General features: G+C 40.9%; 1 protein-coding gene across 1 annotated transcript; it reads right to left on the bottom strand.

Moving 5' to 3' along the window:
- Nucleotides 1-340: 340 nt before the first annotated feature.
- Nucleotides 341-27,616, bottom strand: tbc1d19 (TBC1 domain family, member 19). Its single transcript, XM_041868241.2, has 21 exons — nucleotides 27,421-27,616; nucleotides 27,113-27,185; nucleotides 26,944-26,989; nucleotides 25,682-25,757; nucleotides 25,248-25,322; nucleotides 24,998-25,061; nucleotides 24,207-24,253; nucleotides 24,016-24,126; nucleotides 23,429-23,501; nucleotides 22,931-22,969; nucleotides 16,235-16,347; nucleotides 12,700-12,774; nucleotides 12,444-12,506; nucleotides 4,826-4,910; nucleotides 4,663-4,707; nucleotides 4,522-4,554; nucleotides 4,273-4,382; nucleotides 3,957-4,048; nucleotides 3,142-3,257; nucleotides 2,880-2,950; nucleotides 341-1,779 (listed from the first exon to the last, which is right to left on the bottom strand). Exons 1-21 carry the CDS (start codon nucleotides 27,517-27,519, stop codon nucleotides 1,705-1,707), a joined length of 1,581 nt encoding a protein of 526 aa, XP_041724175.1. The 5' UTR covers nucleotides 27,520-27,616; the 3' UTR covers nucleotides 341-1,704.
- Between the last annotated feature and the right edge of the window lie 125 nt (nucleotides 27,617-27,741).

Raw genomic sequence — 27,741 nt, 5'->3', positions numbered from 1 at the left:
GTATATAACAAAGTATTGAGAAACTTTCGTTATTGACCAAATACTTATTTTCCACCATAATTTGCAAATAAATTCATAAAAAATCCTACAATGTGATTTTCTGGATTTTTTTTCCTCATTTTGTCTGTCATAGTTGACGTGTACCTATGATGAAAATTACAGGCCTCTCTCATCTTTTTAAGTGGGAGAACTTGCACAATTGGTGGCTGACTAAATACTTTTTTCCCCCACTGTATATATGTTACTTCTTAGTGAAGGGCTAAGGAATAATGAGTCTGTTAATGAGTCTGAATACAATACTACAGAGGTAAAGTCAAAATTGAAAATACAAACTAGTGGATCTAGGTTTCATGACTTTATTTTAATTGAATGAGCATTGAAAAACAAAACTAAGCTATGATGCTATGATTGATGCCCCCTTAACTCCGACACATTGACCTTATTGGGTAGGGTAAAATGTAAGAAAAACCTGAAATTAAACTGTAAATAAAAAATACGTCATCTGGGCACATACATTTGACAATGGGCACAAAACTGAACAAAATAGGGTAAGGGATCAAATAATAGGGCGAGACAAAAATACAAATATAGCATGTGAACGCAATAATTCATGAAATCCATAAACATTTTACAATAATTACATAAAAGAGCAATTCAAACAAAGGTGCTTCAATTATAATTTTCACAATTAAAAACAAAAACAATAAAAACAATACTGAGACAAAAACAGTGTTGTAATGCATATATACAGAAGTCATATCTTATAATATCTTGCATATTAAAAACTAACATTAGAATATTTGTTTAAGACTTATTAATTATGACTTAGATAATGAATTAACAGAGATAATGTTCTTGAGGAAACCGACACTAACACTTGATTATTATTGCAAGGAGTGCTTCATGAAAATATACATTTTAAAACCCCATTAAACACCCCTTAACACATCAATGGTCACACTGTAGATAGCTACAACTACTTCCCACTGGGCACAGACATAATTTCAACATCTAGTTTTGATTTATATTTGGTTGAGTTGTCAACTAATGTGAAATCAACAAAAACTGTCACCATGTCATTGGATTTAGGTTAAAAGATGGGTGAAAAAATGACAAAATTCCCTAAGGTTGATGACTTTTTGCTAATTCAATTAGTTTAACACTTTGATTCAATGTCATCACATTGAATTGTTTTGTTAAAATGACATGGAAACAACATTGATTCAACCAGTTTTTGCCCAGTGGGTTTCCTCTTTCACACTGCCAATTACAACCCAATACAATACTGTTCCATGTAATCCAGCTTCCAATAGACTCATCAAGCTGGTCCCAAGCATTGGCATATGTATCATCTTACTTAGAGGGCATAGCTTAAGCAGGTAAGATTTGCTTAGCTTATCTGAGGGCTATACTTACATACTGTATAATATATCTAATAATATGATACATGGTGATAACTATTTCTGTGGCGTGCATGCAGAGGGACATGCAGCTTTGACACAGTGAAAGGAATATGGCGAAATGGATATACAAGGTTTCAGGGTCTTTTTTTGCCTTTTCATATTCCATATACGGTGTGGTTGGCATCTCTGACTCTGACAGACGATCACTGGCGTTGGCATGGTAACAGCTTGACTGCACAGGCAATTGTTCACGTCTCCTCCGGTGAGTGCACACACGTCTCACACACACACACGCAGGTCCTCAGATGACAGTGGCGAACAGGAAGATCTGAATGAGGGGCATGACCTTCAGAGTTGAAAGGTCGGCGAGGACGGCCTGCGGTAAGGGAGGTCGTCAAAGAGAACACACGTTCATTAAGCGGCCATTTTGTCAAAACGCTGACACACACTCCCTGACCAACAGCAGACTCACACCAACCAACCAGTGGATGTAATAAGGTTCCATGTAATAACGTTTTTCCAGAAACTATTTTTAGTGACTATTTTTTAAACACTATTGAGCTGCAGATTCCCCTTGTAGGCTTCATGCAGGGAATATGCAATTCTCCCAGCCTGGCCTTTTGGGATTACATTTAGGGCCCTATCATGTTTACAGAAAGGGTCTAATATTTCAGGCCCTCGGCACAGGCTCTAAAAATAAGGAGTCATGTTATGATACCTTCTCCAGTGGACCAGGTGGTAAATGAGCAAGCAAATACTGTGGCCCAGCATCTTAGCATCAGGTCAACCTGACGCCTGTGCGTCACACTTTGGATTAACTCCCTAGGAGGGGGGAGGCAAGAGAGGGCTAGGGGAGGTTTACCTTAAGGTTTACTATGGCTGTCAGTCAAATGCTCTGGGGAGACAGAGTAAAGGCTGTCTTAAGTGGGTACATGGACATGAGGCTGGGGCTGATGTAAAAGGCATTTGGAATAATTGCATTAAGAGGGAAAATGTATGCCATGCAATGTGAAGTTCATGGTGCAATGCTCTATATATGTGTGCTTTGTATGTTTTCGTGTAATCTGTACTTTTCCCGATAGACATTTAACAACACTCAAATGGACTATCTGACTCTCTGTACCCTCTCTCTCTCTCCCTCTCTCTCATGCACACAGACAGACACACAGACAGACACCCTGTGTACACCAAAATAATGACCCGTGCACATTTCGGTGTGAGCATTTCGGGGGGAGTGGGGGTTAATGGGGGGTAGGAGGGGTCGCAGGGTGTTGGGGGGGCAGAGGGCTTGAAATGACCAGCCAGCGTTTTTAAGGCATCTGCATGCAGAAGACTGGGTTACTGGTGCTGGCTGGGAGTCAGGGGCTATTTCAGTCACCACGGGCCAGAGTGGAGGCCAGTGTGTGTGTGTGCGTGTGGGAGAGAGACAGAGGGAGAGAGACACCTGCCTGTGGCCTCAGTGAAAAGCACACTCACCTCAGCTGAGGCCAGTGATGTCACCTCCATCAGGTTCTCAGCCCGGAAGGCAAAGACGGCCGCCGCCAGGACTAGGGGGAGGAGAAGGGAAAGTGAGGTCAATGCCCACTATACAGTTGAGCATCAATGCAGCCCTAACACCATAGCACTCCTCTAAATACTAGTGAACTAATTAATACTAGAATGCACGGTCACAAAGTTGATAGTGTTATTAATTACATTTCTTACATTGAGGAGTAGTTTCACGTGAGTGCTGCCATACCTGCTACGATTTCCAGTGAGTCGTAACCCAGGATTCGGTCCCACAGCAGAAGGAGCTGGTCAGTAGAGAGGTACCCAGAAAACGCTCTCACCATCCACTTAAAGGCAATACGCAACCTGAGGGTATATTCAACAGTTGAATAGTGTCGCATCATTCTTTCATGTATCATCATTGGAGCCCAAATGTACACTTCACATTTCCCTTTTTATACCTGAATGAAAGATAATCATACATATTCTATTCATACATATTCAAAGCCACAGCCATTTCCAAAGCCACAAAGTAATGTATTTGTAATATTTGTCCACTAGATGGAGGTATATGCTTGAACTAACGCCATTCATATCAATAGAGTTGTATAAAGGATGGGTTGGGGTGTGTGTGTTTTTGGTTTTACTATCCTTGTGGGGACCAGAAGTCCTCACAAGGATAGTAAATCAAGGACAATTCGGACAAGTGGGGACATTTTGCAGGTCCCCACAAGGAAAAAGGCTATTTTAGGCTTAGGGGTTAGAATTAGGGTTATGTTTAGGGTTAGGGGTTAAGGAAAAACAGGATTTTGAATGGGAAATAATTTATTTGGTCCCCACAAGGATAGTAAAACAAACGTGTGTGTGTTATTGTATTACTATCCGTTTGGGTACTGTAAATCCCCCAAAGTCCCCTCAAGGATAGTAAAACAAGAAAAATAATATTTTAGGGTTACAATTAGGGGTTAGGTTTAGGAGTTAGGGAAAATAGGATTTTGAATGGAAATCAATTTTAGGTCCCCACAAGGTTAGTAAAACATATGGTGTGTGTGTGTGTATACTCACGGCTGAGCGCCTATCTCCCGTAGATGGTAGAATAGCTGGGGGAGATGGGTCTGTAGCAGCCTCTCAAACTGTAGGCACAGAGAAACTATACCCTATGGAATAACATGAGTAATGTGAATACACACACACATACAGTACACGCACAGACGGACACAGAAACACAACCGTATCAATACGACATACTTTCATGAACACAAACATACACGAAAAGACATAGCTATACATAGAAACACAAATATGAACAGAGAACAGACAGAAAACACACTCTCTCGCCTCTCTCTCTCCCTCTCCGTCTCTCTCTCTGTGTTCAACTTACGGAGGTGGAGGAGGAGACGGAATGCAGCCTGAAGAAGTAGCGTACATACATCTCCCTAAACACACTGTACAGCTTGGAGGGCTCGTTGTACAGGAAGCACAGAGGGGCCACTGGAGGACACAGACACACAGTAACACCTCAGCACTGGATCTACATACAATGGGTGTCCAGATTCTTTTTTTAAAGGGTCTATTTCATGATCACAATTTTAGCAGGTACTATGATTTAGAAGGTAGAAGCCGTACTTACCGTACATTGAAAAACCATGGAATGGGATGACACCTATACGGAGGAGAAATTGAGAATAGTCAATCAATGATTGAGCACAAGCATAAAGGGCTACTTATATGTGTGTTGGTAAGTGAATTTGGGGTTAAGGACTTTTCTCACCATTTGGAGGATACACCACAGCAAACTCCTCAACTCCCACCTTGCCTGCAGGTAACCAACCATGACATCAATACCTTTTATGAGATTTCCCTTAAAGAACACTTGTGATGATTGTCAGTTAGATGAGATAATATGCATCCTCTTCAAGGGTAGAATGGCTCACCTTGAATGTAGGATTTGGGAGGAGTGGCACTGTTGTAGCTGAAGTGCTCCAAGACCGCAGTGTCTCGAGAGAAACATAGCAGGACCTATGACAACAGACACACACAAATGCATGCACACACACACACACAAACACACACACACACAATACACATTAATATATGATTTGGTCAGTGGCAAATTAATCTGTGCTTGAGTTGCTTCAATTACGCTCAAGGAGAAAGTCTATTAAAAAGACGTCTGGCTTGCCCAGCTCCAGCATTCCAGGATCTTCTGAGAAATCACTCAGAAACTAACAGAAACTCAAGTGGCAGCACGGTTTTTCAGACGACAACATGAGAGGGGTTTTTAGATGGTAATCTCATATTCTCTTCCGATTGGGAATACATTTCAATGACTCTGCCCCACTTGTGTGGCATTATGTTCAGGAAATGACATGGTCGCTCAATCAACTGAATTATGTTTTAATCAACCGATTTCGCCGGTTAAGGTCATTGAGTCACAGCAGATGGGGACTGTGTATGAACTGCAGAGCTGGGGTCAATTCCATTTCAATTCCAGTCTATTACCACTGGGCACAGACGTCAGTTCAACATCTAGTTTTGATTTACATTTGGTTGAGTTTTTAACTAACATGAATTCAACATGAAATCAACAAAAAATTGTTAAAAGTTGGGTGAAACAAAGACAGTGCCTTTACGCTGATGACTTTTTGCAAATCCAATCAGTTTTCCACGTTGACGCAACGTCATCACATTGATTTGTTTGGTTGAAATGACGTGGAAACAACGTTGATTCTACCAGTTCTTGCCCAGTGGGCTGAATCGGACATAGGATTTTCCCCATAGGAGTGCAGTTTAACTCTTCAATTGATTGGACTTAAAGACATGCTCCAGAACTTTGGCAACTACTAAGTATTAATTAAACCTCTCGCTTTGGGCTGGATGTGTCAATGTGTAGTTCATACATGCATAAGCTATTAGCAGAATTACTGGCTTACCTCAATTAGCCACGAAATCCCTAGTTTGAAAACAACTGTTTCTTTCTGGAAGCTGTGCTGCGCCATTTTCCCTACAGTTTCCCCCACGTGGGCCAGCCCCCTAGCAATTTGAGTACTAGCCAATGAGCTTCAGCCCCTCGCCATTTGAGTGACAGGTACCAAGATGCACACACAGCAGAGCGAGAGAGAGAGCAATGACGTGGTGAAAAAACAGTGCCTAGTGAAAGTCTACACACCCTTGCATAGTCTTCCTATTTTGCTGCCTTAAATCTAAAGAGTGATTGAATTAGATTTTTTTTCCTACAGATCTACACAACCTACTCTAAATTTTCAAAGTGAAAGAAAGTTCTAGAACATTTTCCTAATCTTTTTTTTATTTTTATTTTTTATTTTTTTGGCCGAAGATGTCTTGATTGTGTATGTCTTCACACACCAGAGTTAATACTTGGTGGAAGCACCTTTGGCAGCCATTATATCTGTGAATCATTTTGAATTATATTCTACCAAATTTGCACAACTCTTAGGGCAACCATTGTTTTTGTCAAAATGGCTCAAGCTCAGTAAATTTGGTTGGGAATCATGGATCGACAGCAATATTCAAACCTTGTTTCTGATTATCAAGCAATATTTGTATTTTAAAGTATTGTGGTGGCAGCATCATGTTATGGTTATGCTTGTCACCGGCAGGGACTGGGGGAGTTTGTTAGGATCAAAATAAATCGAAAAGGAGCAAAGCCCAGGTAAAAAGTTTGAGGAAAACCCGCCTCAGTCTTCTGAAAACCTAACCCTGAGATTTTATTTTTCCATGTGGCAATTACACAATTTTTAATGCCAAAGACACAGTAAATTTGAGATCAGAATTTTAACACCCACAGTGTTAAATTTAACACTTTCTTAGAAATTATATGTGACCCACTGAAATAGTATTAAACGAACACTTTTCAAAGTGTTCACAAACTAACACCCCTAGAGTTTTGGTCCCTAACCCCATGGGTGTGGCAAATTCCGACTTAAATTAACACTTTATTGGCCTCCCAAGTGGCGCAGCACTACAGACCCGGGTTCGATCCCAGGCTGTGTCACAACCGGCTGTGACCGGGAGTCCCATAGGGCGGCGCACAATTGTCCCAGTGTCGTCCGGGTTAGGGGAGGGTTTGGCTTTACTTGGCTCATTGCGCTCTAGCGACTCCTTGTGGCAGGCCCGGGCACCTGCAGGTTGACTTCGGTTGTCAGTTGAATGGTGTTTCCTCCGACCCATTGGTGCGGCTGGCTTCCGGGTTAAGCGGGCGGGTGTTAAGAAGCACGGTTTGGCGGGTCATGTTTCGGAGGACACATGGCTCTATCTTCACCTCTCCCGAGCCCGTTCGGGAGTTGCAGCAATGGGACAAGATCGAAATTGGATATCACGAAATTGCTGAGAAAAAGGGGGTAAAACACTTTTTTAGTGTTAGGAATAACACATGTAGTGTTACAGTATTTTGGGGGTTTTAACATTGTAGGTTGTAAATCCTTATTTGCATATTTCTCAGCATGCCTTTCAAGTGAATGTGAGAGATACCCACTCATGAGTGTGTTTGTTAGTGACAAAGACATGGTTGTTGCATTCAATAACTCCTAGTCCTGAAGCCTTCACCAAGTGACTGCTAAATGCATGTGTTTGAATTAAAAGTAAACCCTTTATGACCATATATTATACATCTAGTTATGGCCTAGTTATCCTCCACATTGTGGTCTGAAAATCTTGGTTCATGGGCCACATCAGACCTGCAAATCACAATAAGCTGGTTTGGGAAGTGATTAGTAATTCCTATCGGAATCCAGCCAGAGGGAGGATATCCCACAATTATAATATTTTATCACTCACAACCTGCATTCAGAATGACTGCTATGGTGAAGGACTTGACAAACAAGACTACATAAACCATCTCACTAACAGGTGCAATAAATCCAACCCCTTACAGATTGGATTAGTTTAGAAAAATTTAAGTTATTTATCTTTGTATAGTGTAAGATCAATTCATAAATCAATGTTCATGCAGAAACATAGATATGAAAACAAACTATTCTAAAAATCAACCTGCAACAAAGCATTCTGGGAAGAATGATAATGAGGCCCCTCTCACGTCTTTTTCATTCTGAGAGAGTTAACGGAAATGAACTCAACACAGTCGAGTAACAACAATACCACGCAGTGTTGATTCCACTGTGATTCAAATAACATTTATAACACATTTATTCACTGCATGTGGTGTCAATTTCAATCCCACTGATATTAACCCTGATAGAATCAACACTCAGATATAACACACACACACTCATCGAGATTTTAACACTTGCAAATTTGCTGTGCAGAATGGCGTTCCAATAAATGTTTTGTCCTGAATGGTCCAGTCTCGGTCCTGACTTAAATCTGCTTAAATCATCTGAGACAAGGTTTGAATATTGCTGTCCATCATTGATTCCCAACCAAATGTACTGAGCTTGAGAAACTTTGACAAAAACAATGGATATATGTTGCCCTAAGAGTTGTGCATAGTTGATAGAATCTTATAAAATATTATTCACAGCTGTAATGGCTGCCAAACGTGCTTCCACCAAGTATTAACTCTGGGGTGTGAAGACATACGCAATCAATACATCCTCGTTTTGTATTTGTTAGTAATTTGGAAAATGTTCTATAATCTTTCTTTCACTTTGGTGAAAAATGACTGTTGCTTCTACATTGATAAAGTTTAATTATTAAGTTACTGGTCCCCTCCCCCATGTCAAACACTTGGATTCATTATTAAGGGGACAAGGTGACATCACCTTAACTCTCATTTTAATACCGCCTTGTAACGAACATCGGAAAAGGCGTGTTTGCAGAGGGGGGGGTGGTTTATATAGCTAGATAGCTACTCTACTGGTGCCAAAATTTAACTGTAGGGTGTCAGCAAATATAATTATACGTTTCCCTATTAATTTATGGCAAAGATACTTAACTTACATTTCATCTGTGTCTGGTGTTAGCTAGTTACTGGCTTGCTAGGTCTTCAGCCAGCATGGAACAAAAGGGGGGAAAGGGTCGTTCAAAACTCAGACGCAGTTGTCATCCGTCAGTGCTGCTGTGAACGGCATCACAAGAGACATGCCAAACGGGAGATGTATGTATGTATGTATATATATACACTACCAGTCAAAAGTTTGGACACACCTACTCATTCAAGGGTTTTTCTTTATTTTTATTATTTTTTACATTGTAGAATAATAGTGAAGACATCAAAACTATGAAATAACACATATGGAATCATATAGTAACCAAAGAAAGTGTTAAATATATTTTAGATTTTAGATTCTTCAAAGTAGCCACCCTTAATGACAGCTTCGCACACGCTTGGCATTCTCTCAACCAGCTTCATGAGGTAGTCACCTGGAATGCATTTCAATTAACAGGTGTGCCTTGTTAAATGTTAATTTGTGGAATTTATTTCCTTCTTAATGCGTTTGAGCCAATCAGTTGTGTTGTGACAAGGTAGGGTTGGTGTACAGAAGATAGCACTATTTGGTAAAAGACCATGTCCATATTATGGCAAGAACAGCTAAAATAAGCAAAGAGAAACGACAGTCCATTACTTTAAGACATGAAGGTCAGTCAATCTGGAACATTTCAAGAACTTTGAAAGATTCTTCAAGTGCAGTCGCAAAAACCATCAAGCGCTATGATGAAACTGGCTCTTATGAGGACCGCCACAGCAAAAGAAGACCCAGAGTTACCTCTGCTGCAGAGGATAAGTTCATTAGAGTTACCAGCCTCAGAAATTGCAGCCCAAATAAATGCTTCACAGAGTTCAAGTAACAGACACATCTCAACATCAACTGTTCAGAGGAGACTGCGTGAATCAGGCCTTCATGGTCGAATTGCTGCAAAGAAACCACTACTAAAGGACACCAATAAGAAGAAGAGACTTGCTTGGGCCAGGAAACAGGAGTGATTGACATTCGACTGGTGGAAATCTGTCCTTTGGTCTGATGAGTTCAAATTTGAGATTTTTGGTCCCAACCGCCGTGTCTTTGTTAGACGCAGAGTAGGTTTACGGATTATCACCGCATGTGTGGTTCCCACCGTGAAGCATGGAGGAGGAGGTGTGATTTTGTGGGGGTGCTTTGCTGGTGACACTATCTGTGATTTATTTAGAATTCAAGGCGCACTTAACCAGCATGGCTAACACAGCATTCTCTAGCGATACGCCATCCCATCTGGTTTGACCTTAGTGGGACTATCATTTGTTTTTCAACAGGACAATGACCCAACACACCTCCAGGCTGTGTAAGGGCTATTTTACCAAGAAGGAGAGTGATGGAGGGCTGCATCAGATGACCTGGCCTCCACAATCACCCAACCTCTGACCAGTTGGGATGGTTTGGGATGAGTTGGACCTCTGAGTGAAAGGAAAAGCAGCCAACAAGTGCTCAGCATATGTGGGAACTCCCTCAAGACTGTTGGAAAAGCATTCCAGGTGAAGCTAGTTGAGAGAATGCCAAGAGTGTGCAAAGGTGTCATCAAGGCAAAGGGTGGCTACATTGAAGAATCTAAATTATAAAATATATTTTGATTTTTCGAAACACCTTTTTGGTTACTACATGATTCCATATGTGTTATTTCATAGTTTTGACGTCTTCACTATTATTCTAAGGTAGAAAATAGTAAAAATAAAGAAAAACCCTTGAATGAGTAGGTGTGTCCAAACTTTTGACTGGTACTGTATACAAAAGATTGAGTATTATCTATGTAGGTTGTGTTAGGTTAGAGCGTGTACACAGAGGGGAGATAATGGTGGTAAAAAATAACATGGACACCAGACTGTATAGAATACCACTAGACTAAACTACTCCCACTCCTACATACACAGTCTTCCATTCTAACATATATAGTTACACACACAATTATACCCACAAGGGTCCTTGCAGAGGGATAGGGTTCTACCAAGAACCGTTTTGATTACAATAACCCTTTTTGGAAGACAAGGGCTCTTTGTAAGTCAAAGTGTTCTACCTAGAACCTTTAACATCTTAAGAACCATTTTTGGAAGAAAGGTTCTTTGGGAGGCAAGAAGGATTCTTTGGAAGGCAAGAACGGTTCTACATAGAACCATATATAATATTTCCCAGCATGCTCTATTGCAGGGAGATTTTCAGAATTGTTTGTACTACTTTAATATATGTGTTTTTGCATGTACATTGATTGGTTTATTAATTTTATGCTACACAAAGATAAATAACATACTGTTTTCTAAACTAATCCAATCTGTTAGTAATTGGATTTATTGCACCAGTTACTGAGATGGCTGTTCCAGTTTAGATGATTGAGGTAGTCTCAGTATTCAATCTTCGCTATCCTGGCAGTCATTCTGAATGCAGGTTGTGGGTGATTAACAATTCCACTTGTTGGATATCCTAACTCTGGCTGGATTCCAATAAGAATTACACATCACTTTGCAAGCATAATGTGACTTGCAGGCCTGATATGAGATTCCTAACTCCACTGTGTTAGGGTATAACTACGCCCTCAAAGAAATGCATGATATATGTAATGTATTGTTATAAATAATACAATTTTAAAGGCTAATAAGGCTGGTGGGTTCTACCCGTTCATAGAGGGTTCTAGGAAGAACCTTTAGATGATACATTGGTTCTTGGTAGAACCCTTCATAGAGGGTTCTAGGCAGAAACCTTCATAGAGGGTTCTCGGTAGAACCATATACAGGGGGTTCTTTGAAGAACCCTACATTGAGGGTTCTATATACCCAGCACCAAAAAGGGTTCCCCTATGGGGACAAACAGAAGAACCCTGTATGGTTCTACTTAGCACCCTTTTTTCTAAGAGTGTATATAACATAGAGGCTCCCCTATCATGGTTTTGAATACCCCTATCAACCAAAATACTCGGAGCAAGTGCTCATTCAAAGAACCTGATTTCAGCGCATTTCATATGTCCATAAATACTTGCATCAGACAACACTATAGTGACAGATGAATGTCTCCAGTCTGGCTTTACCGGTTTATTTGTTTACTTCCGTGTTTAACTGAAAGATAGCAACTATTTCGCTGAATGCTGCGAGCGGTTTACTGAACAGCAGTGGCACGACAGGTTATGTAATCTCTATGGTGGCTTATCTGCTCTGCACTGATAAATCATCAATATTGACTGTTCGTGAACTCGCTATGCAGTTGTAGAATTCTGTCAATATACAGCTCAGGTCTAGGTTGAGAGAGACTAACCTAAAATTAAAAATATCAAAAAGAGACAGTGCATCAGAGACTGGGCTCAACTCCATTTTAAAGAGATGCTCTGGTACTTCTGTATACTTTTTTGCCAGTAGTTCTGACGAGCCAAAAGTGGTCCCCGAAAATGGTGTCCTACGTCACATATTGTATGTGCAGATACAGTCGCTAGTGAAAGTCAACACACCCCTTGCACATTCTTCACATTTTGCTGCCTTAAAGGTCCTGAACAGTCATTCTGCTGAGTAGGTGCTTGAGAGCGTGAGAGAGCGAAAGAAAAAGAGAGAGAGAGTGAAAGAGAGAGAGCCAAAGAGAGCGTGAAAGAGAAAATGGATGAGGGAAGATGAGTCACACTCACCTGATACAGGAAATCTTCAAACACAAAGTAGTAGTCATCATTACTCGCAGTCAGTTTCACATCCTGGAGAAAACAATGTAAGGATAATTGACAGCAAAACAAAGCTATAAGAAAGAAATACCTGACATCACTACTAGTTTGTAAAGAACATAGGGGATGAGAAAATAAATAAAACCAAGGTTCTCCACAACCACACGTGTTTGCATGTGCTGTGTTGTAAGTGTTTCCCTGCTTGTATTGGCACACCAAAGCCTACCTTGTAGATGAGGTTGTCCACCAGCAGGTCATGGTGTATGACCCCAGCCTTCAGCTGCTCATAATGCATCACATCCTGTCGAACAAAACATCAGTCAGTCACTTACAAATAACATCAAACTAAAAGATACAACCTCCACAGTATGTACAAATAATATGGGACCATCATTTATTCAAATTCTTGACCACTCATTCCAATACAGAAAGTGGGTCTAAATGAAACTAAAGACAGCAGCATTAATTCTGTTTGCCCTCTAATACAATAATCTATTTGAATTGAAGTATTACTACTATCTGATGTCCTTAAACCACCTTGTGTATTGTGTCCAATTTATGTGCTTGTTGACATTGACATGACCATGATTTAGTCAGACGAAGAGGCAAGGTTAGTGTTATGGGAAGTACTTCAACACTTAAAACACTTCACACCACATAGTTAACATCAGACATGTCTCCGGTCTGAGAAAAGCTATCATAAAAGAATGAGGCTACAGAAGACAGGGAGGAAAAGAGGAATAAAACCTAAACGCTGACAGACTTCAAGCACTTTGGCAATCAGAGACTGGTGGGGAGAAAAAGAGAGATGGGGTTCGGGTTGCTTGTCTGAATCAAGAGATAGGGCTTCCCAGACATATTCAAAACACAAAGATGGATATTGTCAATTTGAGACATTAAAATTCCCTTTAAAACATTAAAGGGGCAATCTACGATTGCTACATAAATGTTTTGACTTTTAAATTAATGACATATACCCATTAATTCTTGAAGAATATCACTTATAAATGCCTCATTAGCTTAGTTCAACTGTCGTAACCCACCAGAACCCAAAGAATAAGCTTGTTTTATTCCAATGTTTGTAAACAGTTTAATTGTAAACAAACACTGTATAGCCTCAAAACATTAATAAAACTATCATTTTGATAAAAACTATCATTTTGATATCATGGATGGTCAGTACTTGCATCCATAGCTCTTCTTATCAACTGTGTGCACGCATTATCTGTGTTGCTCTTGCCAACCCCCATTGTCACACCTCAGAGGTTCTGTTGTGATTCCATCATGTAGGTCTGATATCTGATTCGTTACCTTTACAGTAATGTTATTAGTCAACAACTCAGATATTGAATCCAAACAACTCAGATGTTATAAAAGGGTCTTAGATTAATTGTCTCTCTCTTTTTTTTGTTCCTGAACTGCTGTGGTGAGATAATCTCTCTCTCTCAATTCAATGAAAGGGCTTTATTGGCGTGGGAAACATATGTTTACATTGCCAAAGCAAGTGAAATAGATAATGAACTCTCTCTCTTTCTTTCTCTCTCTCATGAGCTATGGGCCACGGCACAAGCCATGGTTTCTTTGTCTCTCACTCTCTCTCTGATAATGTAGTGCCTTGTAATGCTTGTTAATGCTTTGTAACTTAAGCTTTATGCCTTGTACGTGAATCCATTAATACGTTATTAAATAATACTTGCTTTAATATTCGCTCTGCATGACCATTCCTTGATCTTAGTCAGCTAAATGCATAATACTTGATAGCACATGGTTTAACTATAGTCTCTTGCATATTGATATTTATCTTATGGAGTCAGATAATTCCTTTAAAGGGCTAATTGCTTAGTCTTATTATGGGTTGTATGTGAGGTAGTTATAATATCATATGTATCAAATATTACCACAGTAACAAGTGATCAGGGTAGGATGTCATACATTTTATTTTAATTATTTTTTTAACTAGAAGACACAGGACGTATAAGGATACCCAAATCCATTTATTGTTTGAATAAATCAGACCCTTTTATTTGGTAGAAAACAGCCTGAAGCAGTGTTTGTGTTTACTGAGGTTCTCAATCACAAACAACAATAACATTCAAATTAATATGTAACTTAAACTTGACATTCACATTAACTTTCCTCCCTGTCCTTTGGATGAGAAGGCAAATACTGTATATCCACAACAACACTTTCGGATTGACATTTCCACCCTTGACATTCCAACTTAACAGCTTTGCCATGCTTTACTTCCAGTACCTTAAGGGCATTGTGTACACAGCTGCTTCTGTGCCACAAACCAGCTGTAAGTGGCTGTACATAAGGAGTCTATGCCTAACATAGTGGGTAAAGAATGGCCGCCCACCACCTCCATCCATCGCCCCGTGGGAAGCCCTGTCTCCTGGGCGAGGCCCTTAAAGCCATCTGCCATCCATTAGCCTGTCTGCGCTGGAGAGCCCTTATTAACATGAAGGATTGTGGGATGCGGGCTACGTCATCGGAGAGTTGATGGGTGGTGGGTGACGGTGGGTATCTGGGACATAGTGGGCATGTTCTGTTTAAGAGGATGGTGGTGATTGGTTAATACAACCTGGAGGTCGTCCTTGAAGATGTTTAGGTTATACTCTATTAACATAAATCTCTGTGCATTGACACAATATCCTGAGTGACCTGATATGTCATACAGACTAGAGCTAGTGGCACACATAGAGTACGGATAGTGGATAGTCCTCTCTCCTGTCCTGAACGTAACTCTGTTTGTCCTACTGTCGAGCCTGGTGAAGGTAATGCTCTACAGACCTCCGCTGGATCCCTGTAACTCTCCTAGGGGATCAATCTTCCCACGGCAGGGGCATTGTTTAATCGGCCTGCGGCGAGGCGGGGGTCCGATCCCTGGGTTATACAAATGCGGAAGGGCACGGTCATTTGCCACACAGGGAGAAGGCCCTCTTGTTTGAGCTAACTTTGCTAAATCGCACCAGTTTGATTACGTTGGCGGTCACAGTGCCCTGGGACGAGTTACGGCAGGATGGTGTAAACACGAGCGCCACTAATTTATGGCCCGAGGATTGCCTCCAACTGCAGGAACCTGTACTATGAACTAGGCATATGGCATTCGGGTATTCAGTCTATAAAATACGTATACGTATCTACATGTACAGTAAGTGAATTCCTTTAGGACAATGTCTAATGCCAAAGGAATGAAGATATTTTTTGCTAGAGTTCACGGTTCAATCAACTGTAATGCTTGATAAATCTAATTGCATGCAACCTTCTTTATCGGAGAACTTATTTGAAGCTACGCAGGTGGTAACACCCATAAACACTCATAAATATAAATTAGGATAAACATACGTGCCCCCACATTAACATACAGCCAATGTATGGAGAAGAACCAACACAGGTAAATATGACCTGAGTTTCCTTTCTACCAAAACGACCCCCCTAAACAGTTCCTCTCTTCCAGTGTGAATGGATGGAGATAGGTCATGTCAACCATTAACACTGGAGAGGGTTCAGAGAGTGAAAGAGAAGGTTCAGGAAGAGGTGAGTAACTTCAAGCCCTAGAAAACATGGGTCTTGGGAACCGCAACAGCTGTGTGTGCCTGGCAGGCTCATAACAAACACAGGCAGACGGAGAGAAAACCCGGAGTAGCAGGTTCAACATCATTGTCTTTAACATTAACATAATGATACATTCATCTACAAAACATTGGTAACCACTTAACCAGTCAGCGTGTTTGTGTGTGTGTCTGTGTGTGCGTTACCTCAGGCTCATTGGTGGAGTTGAGGATGAGGGCCCAGAGGTCAGCTCGTAGGCCGGTGGGACAGCCCTGTCTACTGTACTGCTGGGCAGCTGCACTGTCCTGCTCACTCACCACTGGAACAACACACACAGAGGACACACTCATAATACAACAATAGTATAGCAGTAGTTACATTATATCACAACTGAGAGATATCTCCTTTATATACATTTAAATACTTCATTTGAATTCAAAATGAAAATAAATATATTACACACTCCACTGACTCACACCACTGTAAACATACCAGGACCATAACAAAATGTCTCACTGTCATTATAGCAACACAACTTTCCCCATCTGATAAACACACAACTAAAACAAACTGACTGCAACCGATCACACCAGACCCTATCTGAATCTGAACCTTCCATCTTGCTCCTTCCACTACAACAGGTCCCAAACACACATGGCCCTTGACTCCACTCACTCCAGGTGTCGGAGAGCCAATAACACAATCCAACATAAACATTCTGCCCTCCTGTTCCTCTTTAATCCACATTTAGAGTGCTATCCTCACTTGGTCTAGTGTCCTCTTGGCCTTTGCGGTGTTAAAACACATTCCTACCCATGTAGAACAGACTGTGAGGGCACTAAGGGGTTGTATACAAAATGGGTCCCTGTGTTATTATGTGTCCCCTGGCCAGGCCTGGACTCTGATTCAGCCCTATAAGAGGCGTCCCCGCTAATGTTTACATTAGGCTCAGCATACAGGGATAGGGTAGAGTGCAAAAGTGTAAGGGAGACTAGGCCACTTGAGAGGGTGAAGGAGAGGATTAGTTATGGCAGGAGCTACCTTTAGGGGTTTCCGATGGGAGTGGGGTGAAAGGTGTGTGTGGTCTTGTTCTTCTATCCTAGTGGGGACCTGAAATCTCCAAAAGTTCCCACAAGGATAGTAAAACAAGGAAAATTCTATTTTAAGCTTAGGTGTAAGGTTTAGGGTTACAATTAGGGTTAGGTTTAGGGGTTAAGGTTAGGGTAAGGGTTAGGGAAAGAGTTAGGGAAAGGGAAAGTAAGATTTTGAATGGAAATCCATTTTAGGTCTCCACGAGGATAGAAAAACAAGTGTGTGTGTTAGGGCTGGGCGGTATACCGTATTTTACTATAGTACCAGTCAAAAGTTTGGACACACCTACTCATTCAAGGGTTTTTCTTTATTTTTACTATTTTTTACATTGTAGAATATTCGTGAAGACATCAAAACTATTAAATAACACATATGAAATCATGTAGTAACCAAAAAAGTGTTAAACAAATCAAAATATATTTTATATTATTTTAAAGTAGCCACCCTTTGCCTTGATGACAGCTTTGCATTCTCTCAACAAACTTCATTAGGTAGTCACCTGGAATGCTTTTCCAACAGTCTTGAAGGAGTTCCCACATATGCTGAGCACTTGTTGGCTGTTTTTCCTTCACTCTGCGGTCCAACTCATCCCAAACCATCTCAATTAGGTTGAGGTCAGGGGATTGTGGAGGCCAGGTCATCTGATTCGGCACTCATCACTCTCCTTCTTGGTCAAATAGCCCTTACACAGCCTGGAGGTGTGTTGGGTCATTGTAATGTTGAAAAACTAATTATAGACCCACTAAGCCCAAACCAGATGGGATGGCATATCGCTGCAGAATGCTGTGGTAGCCATGCTGGTTAAGTGTGCCTTGAATTCTAAATAAATCACAGACAGTGTCACCAGAAAAGCACCCCCGCACCATAACACCTCCTCCTCCATGCTTTACAGTGGGAAATACATATGCGGAGATCATCCGTTCACCCACACCGCGTCTCACAAAGACACGGCGGTTGGAACCAAAAATCACCAATTTGGACTCCAGACCAAAGGACACATTTCCACCGGTCTAATGTCCATTGCGCGTGTTTCTTGGCCCAAGCAGGTCTCTTCTTCTTATTGTTGTCCTTTAGTAGTGGTTTCTTTGCAGCAATTCAACCAAGAAGGCCTGATTCACACAGTCCCCTCTGAACAGTTGATGTTGAGATGTGTCTTTTTCTTGAACTCTGTGAAGCATTTATTTGGGCTGCAATTTCTGAGGCTGGTAACTCTAATGAACTTATCCTCTGCAGCAGAGGTAACTCTGGGTCTTCCTTTCCTGTGGCGGTCCTCATGAGATCCAGTTTCATCATAGCACTTGATGGTTTTTGCGACTGCACTTGAAGAAATGTTCAGGATTGACAGACCTTCATGTCTTAAAGTAATGATGGACTGTTGTTTCTCTTTGCTTATTTGAGCTGTTCTTAACATAATATATACTTGGTCTTTAACCAAATAGGGCTATCTTCTGTATAGCCCCCTTTCCGGATTGACTGACCTTCTTGTCACAACACAACTGATTGGCTCAAACGCATTAAGACGGAAATAAATTTCACAAATTAACTTTTAAGAAGGCACACCTGTTCATTGAAATGCATTCCAGGTGACTACCTCATGAAGCTGGTTGAGAGAATGCCAAGAGTGTGCAAAGCTGTCATCAAGGCAAAGGGTGTTTATTTGAAGAATCTCAAATATAAAATATATTTTGATTTGTTTAACACATTTTGGGTTACTACATGATTCCATATGTGTTATTTCATAGTTTTGATGTCTTCACTATTATTCTACAATATAGAAAATAGTAAAAATAAAGAAAAACCCTTGAATGAGTAGGTGTGTCCAAACTATTGACTGGTAGTGTATATACCGGTATTGATGCGTGCATGGGCAGGTTTGGTTTTTTACTTTACCTTCTATAAAGGTGTTTCCATGTTTGGCTTTTTAAATGTGATATACCACTCCATTTTTATAGTTTACTCCGCTACTTGAGTTGTCACTCAAGGAGTGCAGTTATTCTTGCCTGACCACTATCACTTGCCGACCGTTCACTCTTGACTTCAGTCTTCATGGTCAATGCAGCAGATACAATATGTTGATGACAACGATTCTGATTTCCACTTTGCTTCTTAATATAAATCCACAAGCTTTCTATAATTACACTATTAGTTTGTGTATCTTACTGTCTGCAAGCAGCTAGTTTGTCTTTTCTTACCAAGATGTGGATAAAATAAATTGTTAGCCGCTAATGCTAATCGCTAGTTAGCTGGCTAGCTAATAAATGTACTGAGTCAGTAACTAGCTAATACAGCCTGATACCAGTGCTGATGTAGGCCTAAATAAGCAAGTTGTTTGTCCAAGAGTATCTTCTAAATCAGAGAGGAATAGGCAAAGCATTTATACGTTAGCTACATAAAGTAAGAGAAAACATTTAATGTAGCCAATGAGTATAGGGTCCCACTCCACTGACCAAAACTTGGTTCCTACCCTGTCACATAACGCCTCCATAGAGATTCTAATTTTTTAATTCTATGAACGCCTCTCTGGCTTTTTCATTCGTTGTCATGTCAAACAACACTGTATTCAAAGTGTCCACTATTACATTCTAACTATAGAATAATATATTTTTTTTTTTCCCAACAGTTCACCCAAGTGTTTCAATCTATACTGAACAAAAATATAAACGCAACATGCAACAATTTCAAATATTTTACTGAGTTACAGTTCAAATGAGAAAATCAGTCAATTGAAATAAATTCATTAGGCCCTAATCTATGGATTTCACATGACTGGGAATACAGATATGCATCTGTTGGTCACAGATACCTTAAAATAAATGGGCCTCACAATGGGCCTCAGGATCTCGTCACAGTATTTATGTGCATTAAAATTGCCATTGATAAAATGCAATAGTGTTCATTGTCCGTAGCTTATGCCTGCCCATACCATAACATTTAACATTTACATTTTAGTCATTTAGTAGATGCTCTTATCCAGAGCTTACAGTTAGTGAGTGCATACATTATTATTTTTTTATACTGGCCCCCGTGGGAATCGAACCCACAACCCTGGCGTTGCAAACGCCATGCTCTACCAACTGAGCTACCTCCCTGCCAGCCATTCCCTCCCCTACCCTGGGCCAATTGTGCGCCACCCCATGGGTCTCCCGGTCGCGGCCGGCTACGACAGAGCCTGGATTCGAACCAGGATCTCTAGTGTCACAGCTAGCACTGCGATGCAGTGCCTTAGACCACTGCGCCACCACCACCATGGGGTCTCTGTTCACAACGTTGACATCAGCAAACTGGTCGCGCACATGGCGCCATACACGTGGTCTGCGGTTGTGAGGCTGGTTGGATGTACTGCCAAATTCTCTAAAACAATGCTGGAGGTGACTTATGGTAGAGAAATGAACTTTGAATTATCTGGCAACAGCTCTGGTGGATATTCCTGCAGTCAGCATGCCAATTGCAAGCTCCCTCAAAACTTGAGACATATGTGGCATTTTAGATTGGCCTTTGATTGTCCCCAACACAAGGTGCACCTGTGTAATGATCATGCTGTTTAATCAGCTAATTGATATGCCACACCTGTCAGGTGGATGGATTATCTTGGCAAAGGAGAAATGCTCACTAACAGGGACGTAAACAAATTTGTGCACAACATTTAAGAAAAATAATATTTTTGTGCATATGGAACATTTCTGGGATCTTTAATTTCAGCTCATGTTGCGTTTATATTTTTGCTCAGTGTAAATCGCAAGTCATATGGTAATTGCAATATTTGGTAAAAGATGAGGCCTCGATTTTTTGCCCATATCGTTCGTGCAGCCCTACGTGGCAGTGTAGAAATGATATCAAATTCGATCAACTTTTGGTTGAAGTTTGACTGAACAGTATAAAACAATCCGAATGGAGAAAGCCCCATTGAAATCACTTAGAATGTACAGTATATACAGTGAGCTCCATAATTCATTGGACAGTGACAATTTTTTTGTTATTTTGGTTCTGTACTCTAGCACTTTGAGTTTGAAAGGATACAATGACAATGAGGGTGAAGTGCAGACTGTCAGCTTTAATTTGAGGGTATTTTCATATATATCGGATGAACTGTTTAGAAATGATAGCAACTTTTATACATGGTCCCCCCATTTTAAGGTACTACAAGTATTTGTTAAATTGGCTTCACAGATGTGTGTCGTTAGGCAGGTGTATTCATTTGTGTCGTTAGTGAATGCAGGAGAGCTGTTGATGAATAGCATTGATTCTAGACTTTGCTATTGCCTTTGGAGGTTGTTGTTGTGGTGTGACAACATGAGGAAGACAGCAGTGTCGATGCAAATGAAGCTGGCCGTCATAAGGCTCAGAAATGAAAATCAATCAATCAGGAACATTGCAGAAACCCTGGCCATGCCCAAGTCAACAGTTTGGTTCATCATTAACAAGAAAAAAACAACCGGTGAACTCAATTATGTCAAAAGACCCGGTAGACCGAGGAAGACCACTGTAGTGGATGACCGGAGAATACTCTCTATGGTGAAGAAAACCCCCCTGACAACAGCCCAACAGATCAAAAACACTCTCCTGGATGCAGGTGTAGATGTGTCAAAGTCTACCATACGTAGAAGACTACACCAGCAGGACTACAGAGGGTACACTACAAGATGCAAACCACTGATAAGCCTGAAGAACAGAAAGGCGAGATTACAGTTTGCTAAAAAGCACCTAAAATAGCCCCAAGAGTTCTGGAAAAAGGTATTGTGGACAGATGAGACAAAGATTAACATGTACCAGAGTGATGGAAAGAGGAAAGTGTGGAGAAAAAAAAGAAATGCCCATGATCCAAAGCATACCACCTCATCCGTGAAACATGGTGGAGGGGTGTTATGGCTTGGGCCTGTATGGCTGCCAGTGGAACAGGCTCACTTGTCTTCATCGATGATGTGACTGCAGACAGAAGTAGAACAATGAATTCTGAAGTCTATAGAAATATTTTATCTGCTCAGATAAAACCAAATGCCTCCAAACTCATTGGACGGCACTTCATCATGCAACAAGACAATGACCCTAAACATACTGCTAGAGCAACAAAGGGGGTTTTTGATGGCCAAAAAGTGGAAAATCCTTGACTGGCCGAGTCAATCACCGGATCTGAATCCAATTGAACATGCATTTTACATGCTGAAGAGGAGACTGAAGGCAATAAGTCCCCAAAATAAGCAGGAACTGAAGATGGCTGCAGTACAGGCCTGGCAGAGCATCACCAGGGAAGATACCCAGCGTCTGGTGATGTCAATGCATCGCAGACTTCAAGCAGTCATTGCATGCAAAGGATATGCGACCAAATATTAACAATGATTACTTTATTCTACATTATGTTAAACTGTCCAATGTTTTTTGATGCCCGAAAAAGGGGGGGACCATGTACAAAAGCTTCTATAATTTCTAAACGGTTCATCCGATATGTATGAATATACCCTCAAATTAAAGCTGACAGTCTGCACTTCACCCTCATTGTCATTGTATCCTTTCAAACTCAAAGTGCTAGAGTACAGAACCAAAATAACAAAAAAAATGTCACTGTCCAATGAATTATGGAGCTCACTGTATATATATTTAAAAAACTGACAAATATTATGATATATTTGGGCCATATCTCCCAGCCCTAGTGTGTGTGAGTGCATGAGTGCATGCAGTATCAAAAGTCCCACTTCAATGTCAGGAAGACATATTCCAGAGAGGACCAACTGGCTACGATACAATAAGACAAAAAGAGAGATACACACTACTAAATAAATAGGATCCCGAATGAACCAGCCATCTATCTATCTTACCTTTCTTCCCAATGCGAATATGCTCGCTTTCAAACAAATCTGCCCGGCGATAGGAAAAAGAGGGACAACAAAAATATATCAGTTGTCAGCCTGAAGTGGATCTGTTTCCAGAACGGACTACTGTATCAGTTTGATTTACAAACATAAGGCTCTGAATACAATGATATTTAAATCCTTCTTAGACACACAGATATTGCTTGAGAGATGCCAGACGGCCGAATGTCATGAGAAATATTGACACAAACTGATAAGATATCAACTGAAATGTTCTTTGTTTATCCCGATTTATTTCTGTATTTGATAGGTAAACATGATTTGATCTGATGATTTTTAATAATTTACTGTAGACCTAGAAGTTCGTCCAACTTGATATGGAATATGAATTACCGCTAAATTATCCATCATTCTCCATTTCATGCTTTGTTTACAGGCCGAAAAGTATGAGTATTTTCATCAGGACACAGAACGCTAGCTCAGTGCAGGTTAGTTGAGTTTTACCTGGAGGTACGTGTGTATGGTCGTCAATACCCAGCTGCCCCGTGGTCAGGCTCAGCTCTGAATAGGCCTCTCTCTGAAGGGACAAAACATACAAATTGGAGTAAACACCATTGAGTCATCATTAAACACAAATCATCTGGGATTTACCATGAGTAGGTCTTTCAAGTGAGATACTGTAAATGATACTGCTCCATGTATTACATGCACTGTATCAATAAACACACACAGACATATAGTTCCTGTTCCCCTAAAGCATGGCAGTCAAACTCATTCCATGGAGGTCATAGTATCTGCAGGTTTTGGGGTTTTCCTTTCAATTAAGACATAGACAACCAGGTGAGGGGAGTTACTTACTAATTAGTGAACTTATTTCATCAATCAAGTACAAGGGAGGAGCGAAAACCCAAAGACACTCGGCCCTCCGTGGATTTAATTTGACACGTGCCCCAAAGTATAGGATGCCTCATATATTATACTTCTACAGATGCAGTATAAATATATAAACACACAGATGGTTCAGCTCAAGTGTTTCTCCTACCACCTGTGGAACGACACACAGACACACACACACACAGTGTTTCCCCTACCATCTGAGGTATGCCTCTGTCGTGGAGGGGCACCTGGATGAGGCCCCAGTGACTCTTTGCGCTGGCCTCCTCACTGCTGTCATGGTTCGGGTTCCGTAGGCTGATCAGCACCTGGGAATCATGGGAAATGGAGTCATTTGGAGTATTAAGTCGCCAATCTGAACATATTGATTGAGATGAAGTACATTTACCTCCAGAAAGTCTTTGGGGGCATAGACAGGCCTGAAACGACTTAGATCTGTACAAAAGGCCAAAGACAAAGGAGCATTAAAGTTTTTCTTGCGAATAACAATAATATTGTAGTCATAACATAGATATAACAATGTAATTACAACATAACACACAAAGATGCTGGGTGGATGGTTGCATCATCAAGCTAACTTTGGTGACCACTGAATGGATAATATCCATTCAATGGTCATCAAAGTTAGCCTGATGATGCAACCATCCATAGTATGTGTTGGCAAATTAGACATTAATTTAGGTCATCTCCAATGGAGAGAAATTGTATAACGTCTTCACTGGAAAGAGAATTCCCAGCAAAGTCAGGCAGTTAGAAGTTATCATCTTCAGTCTAAGTCAAGTGCATGGTCAGTCCAGAAAGAGAGCATGTTAAGGTTGGAAGGGGAGTTCCACTCGTTATCGGAGCGAGGCGAGGCCCAGGAGTCTGGTTATCCTCTGGATTCACAAGGCCTGCTGTTTATGCCAAGGCCCGGCACACACTCGTAAATGTTATTATACCCCCTTCTCAGATAGCATTGTTAGGAGACTGTTCTGTTACACAGAGTACTGTGCACAAGCAGCGTTAACCAACGGTAATGCACCTACGCAAGAGGTATATAAGTATGCATGGCACACACACACACACACACACACCCTTAATTACAATGGCAAGGGTTACATCCTCCAGCAATGTTAAAATAACTCTAGTTAATCCACACTTATAAACAGTGTCATCAACATGGAGTTTGTAGATAAAGACCTGGTTCGTCTGTCCCCATCTCGTTCCACTTGTTGGTCAACTCCTTCTGCTCCACAGCTGGCCTCTACAAAACAGAAAGTTAAGAATTGTCAATAAAGTAGTTTGTCAACAGACTGAAGACATTAACACTGAGATTGAAAGACCTCAAACATTTGAAATATATACTGACACACAGGGCCCTCTGAGAACATTCTTGATGACCTCATCTTAGATTGAGTACCCTTTTACATGCTGTCATAAACCAATTTACCTTACGAGCCAAGGGTACACCCAGCTCTGTGCACATGCTGTTCAGGCTTTTGAGGATACGCTTCTCCCAGCTTGCCTGTAGGGGAAGACACACACACACAACTATATAGGTCCCCATCTTTTCTAAATACTTTATATCTGGTTTTAGTCATTTAAGTTTACACTGAACGCATTTCTTCCATTCCGAAAATATATATATATCTTTTTTACACTGTTTCGACTTAGGCTACCGGAGAAAACGCAGCCCAAGAATTTCAATGGCAGAAAAATCCCTTCTTCACCAAAACGTATCTGCTTAACTGAAACATATCTTCTATGCTAAGTCACCAGACAAATCTGAGAGATAGAACCACAAAAGAGATGATGAAATGAGGAGTGATGGAGAAAGGAAGAGAAGGAATAGAAGGAGAGAGGGATGGAAAGCGACAGACCCACCTGGGCCTTGCGCATGTACGCCAGCGGCTCCTTGGCGTGCTCTGGGGGAGCTGCAGGGTGGCTGGGGGGCAGCTGACTAGAGAGAGAGAGAGAAAGAGAGAGAGAGTGAGTAAGAGAGAGATAGAGAGAAGGGGGAGGGGAGAGAGAGAGAGAGAGAGAGAGAGAGAATAGGCTAATTTCGTCAAATAAATGCATGACAATCAACCCGTAAAAACAGTAGGATCCTTTACTATCAGCAACATATTGAAGATTTTTTATTTATTTATGCAATCAAATGACTGGGGGAAAAATAACATTCAACCAAGACCATCTGAAGGCTATCTCTCCAGTTGAAGGAGAAGGGTTCCTCCACTGGACCCACCTCATGCCTCCTGTCTTTGACCACTTATCATTCAGCCTAACCAAATGACTCTGGCCGTCTGGAGGACAAAAACAGGATCGAGTCCATTGAAGACGGCCCTTGTGTTATAAAACACTCATCTTTATCTAAACACGTCACCTAAACGGGGACATACACGGATGACTCATGTTCAAAAGAGGAAGGCATAATTCAACTCTTTATGTTGTAGTGAAAAACTGGCCATCCTCAAGTTCAGGCAGTTGGTTCAGGCAAGGTAGGTTTAACACTGTAAAAATGCACTTGGGAAGGATTACTCAACAGCTGAATTAGTTTGTTTTCATCTCACGACAGTAGGACACCATGGTACTCTTGAGTGACTCAAGGTGACTCGGGCTACATTTGGTCAAACTGAACAACAACTCATGATTTGATCATACAAACAGAGAAGCTGAAAAAGTGTTGTCTGTTTGAAAAATAAATGTTAGCAATGCAACGAACATGCATCTGTCTGTCCATATCTGATGCAAATAGGTCTAGACAGACAGACATAACAGGAGGATAAAAGCATGAGACCTCCTGGCATTGGATGATGGTTGGAGCATTAGTGCTAGTTTTGGGATCTGGTTTGGAGTGTGGCTCTTGGCCAAGACTAAAGCGCAGAATCACTTTTACTGGAGTCTGTTTTAAACGAGCATTGGCTGAACATTTCAGGTGATTCCCTCTCATAAATGTTATATAAACAGTTAGAACCAAACTTCAGTAAGGGAACATACCATTACACCTCCCTTTCTCTCTCTGCCTGATCTCTCTCAATCTCTTACTCTCTCTCTCTGTCTATCTGTGTGCCTGTGCGCGCATGTACATGTTATACATTTTATATGCTTATACATAACAAAACATGTTTTATAGAAAAAACACTTACACGTGCAACTCTCTGTATACTGCATTCTGTAGCTTTCTCTCCCAACCTGCAACACAAAATAAAGGCATTCATTTGCAACATGACCTGCATGATATTCAATGTATGTCCAGTCCATGACAGCTAGCTAGCTATTACCCACAAAAACATTTATTTTGCATCACGCGCTTACCTGATACTTTGAGAAAATTACGAACGTCCTCTTTTACAGATTCTAATTTTATCTCGGGTCTATGCAAACACTCCTAAATAGAATAAGAAAATAGTTTAGCAAATTCGCTACATAGCTAGATATTTTGGCATGTCAAGCAGTTAGTTACTGGTTGTAAAATCAATATTATAGCTAGATAAGGCAAATATTTGTATAGCTTTGACAGCTGTTAAATGTCACAGCAGCAGACAGGTAGGACAACATTCGTTGTTGCACATGCCTTTCGGTAAATGCTTTCGGTTCTGCAGAGCAGCTAGCTAGCTACTCACTTTGGCCTGTCTCTCTATTTGAGAGTGTAAATGAGTTCCTTTCAGTCGCTGGACAATTTGCGCAATTGTGAGTGATAACTCCGTTCCCTCATCCATCATTTTCAATGATCGTTTTGGTTTATCTACACTACGATAAGGCAATTACATTTTCAGAATCCATTGGTTATTCGGTGATGCAGCCTCTGGCCTCTGCAGTGGTTACTTAGCAACTACGGACTATGCATGTAGAGGAAACAAAAAATACGAGAAATTAGTTCCTATCCCAGCTATCGCTCCTGAATATAAATATTATAAATGTCTACATTGTTTATTTTGTTGCTT

This window comes from Coregonus clupeaformis, chromosome 39, assembly GCF_020615455.1.
Source record: "Coregonus clupeaformis isolate EN_2021a chromosome 39, ASM2061545v1, whole genome shotgun sequence".
In the NCBI taxonomy this organism is placed as follows: domain Eukaryota; kingdom Metazoa; phylum Chordata; class Actinopteri; order Salmoniformes; family Salmonidae; genus Coregonus; species Coregonus clupeaformis.
This window is presented reverse-complemented; position numbering and strand designations above follow the sequence as displayed.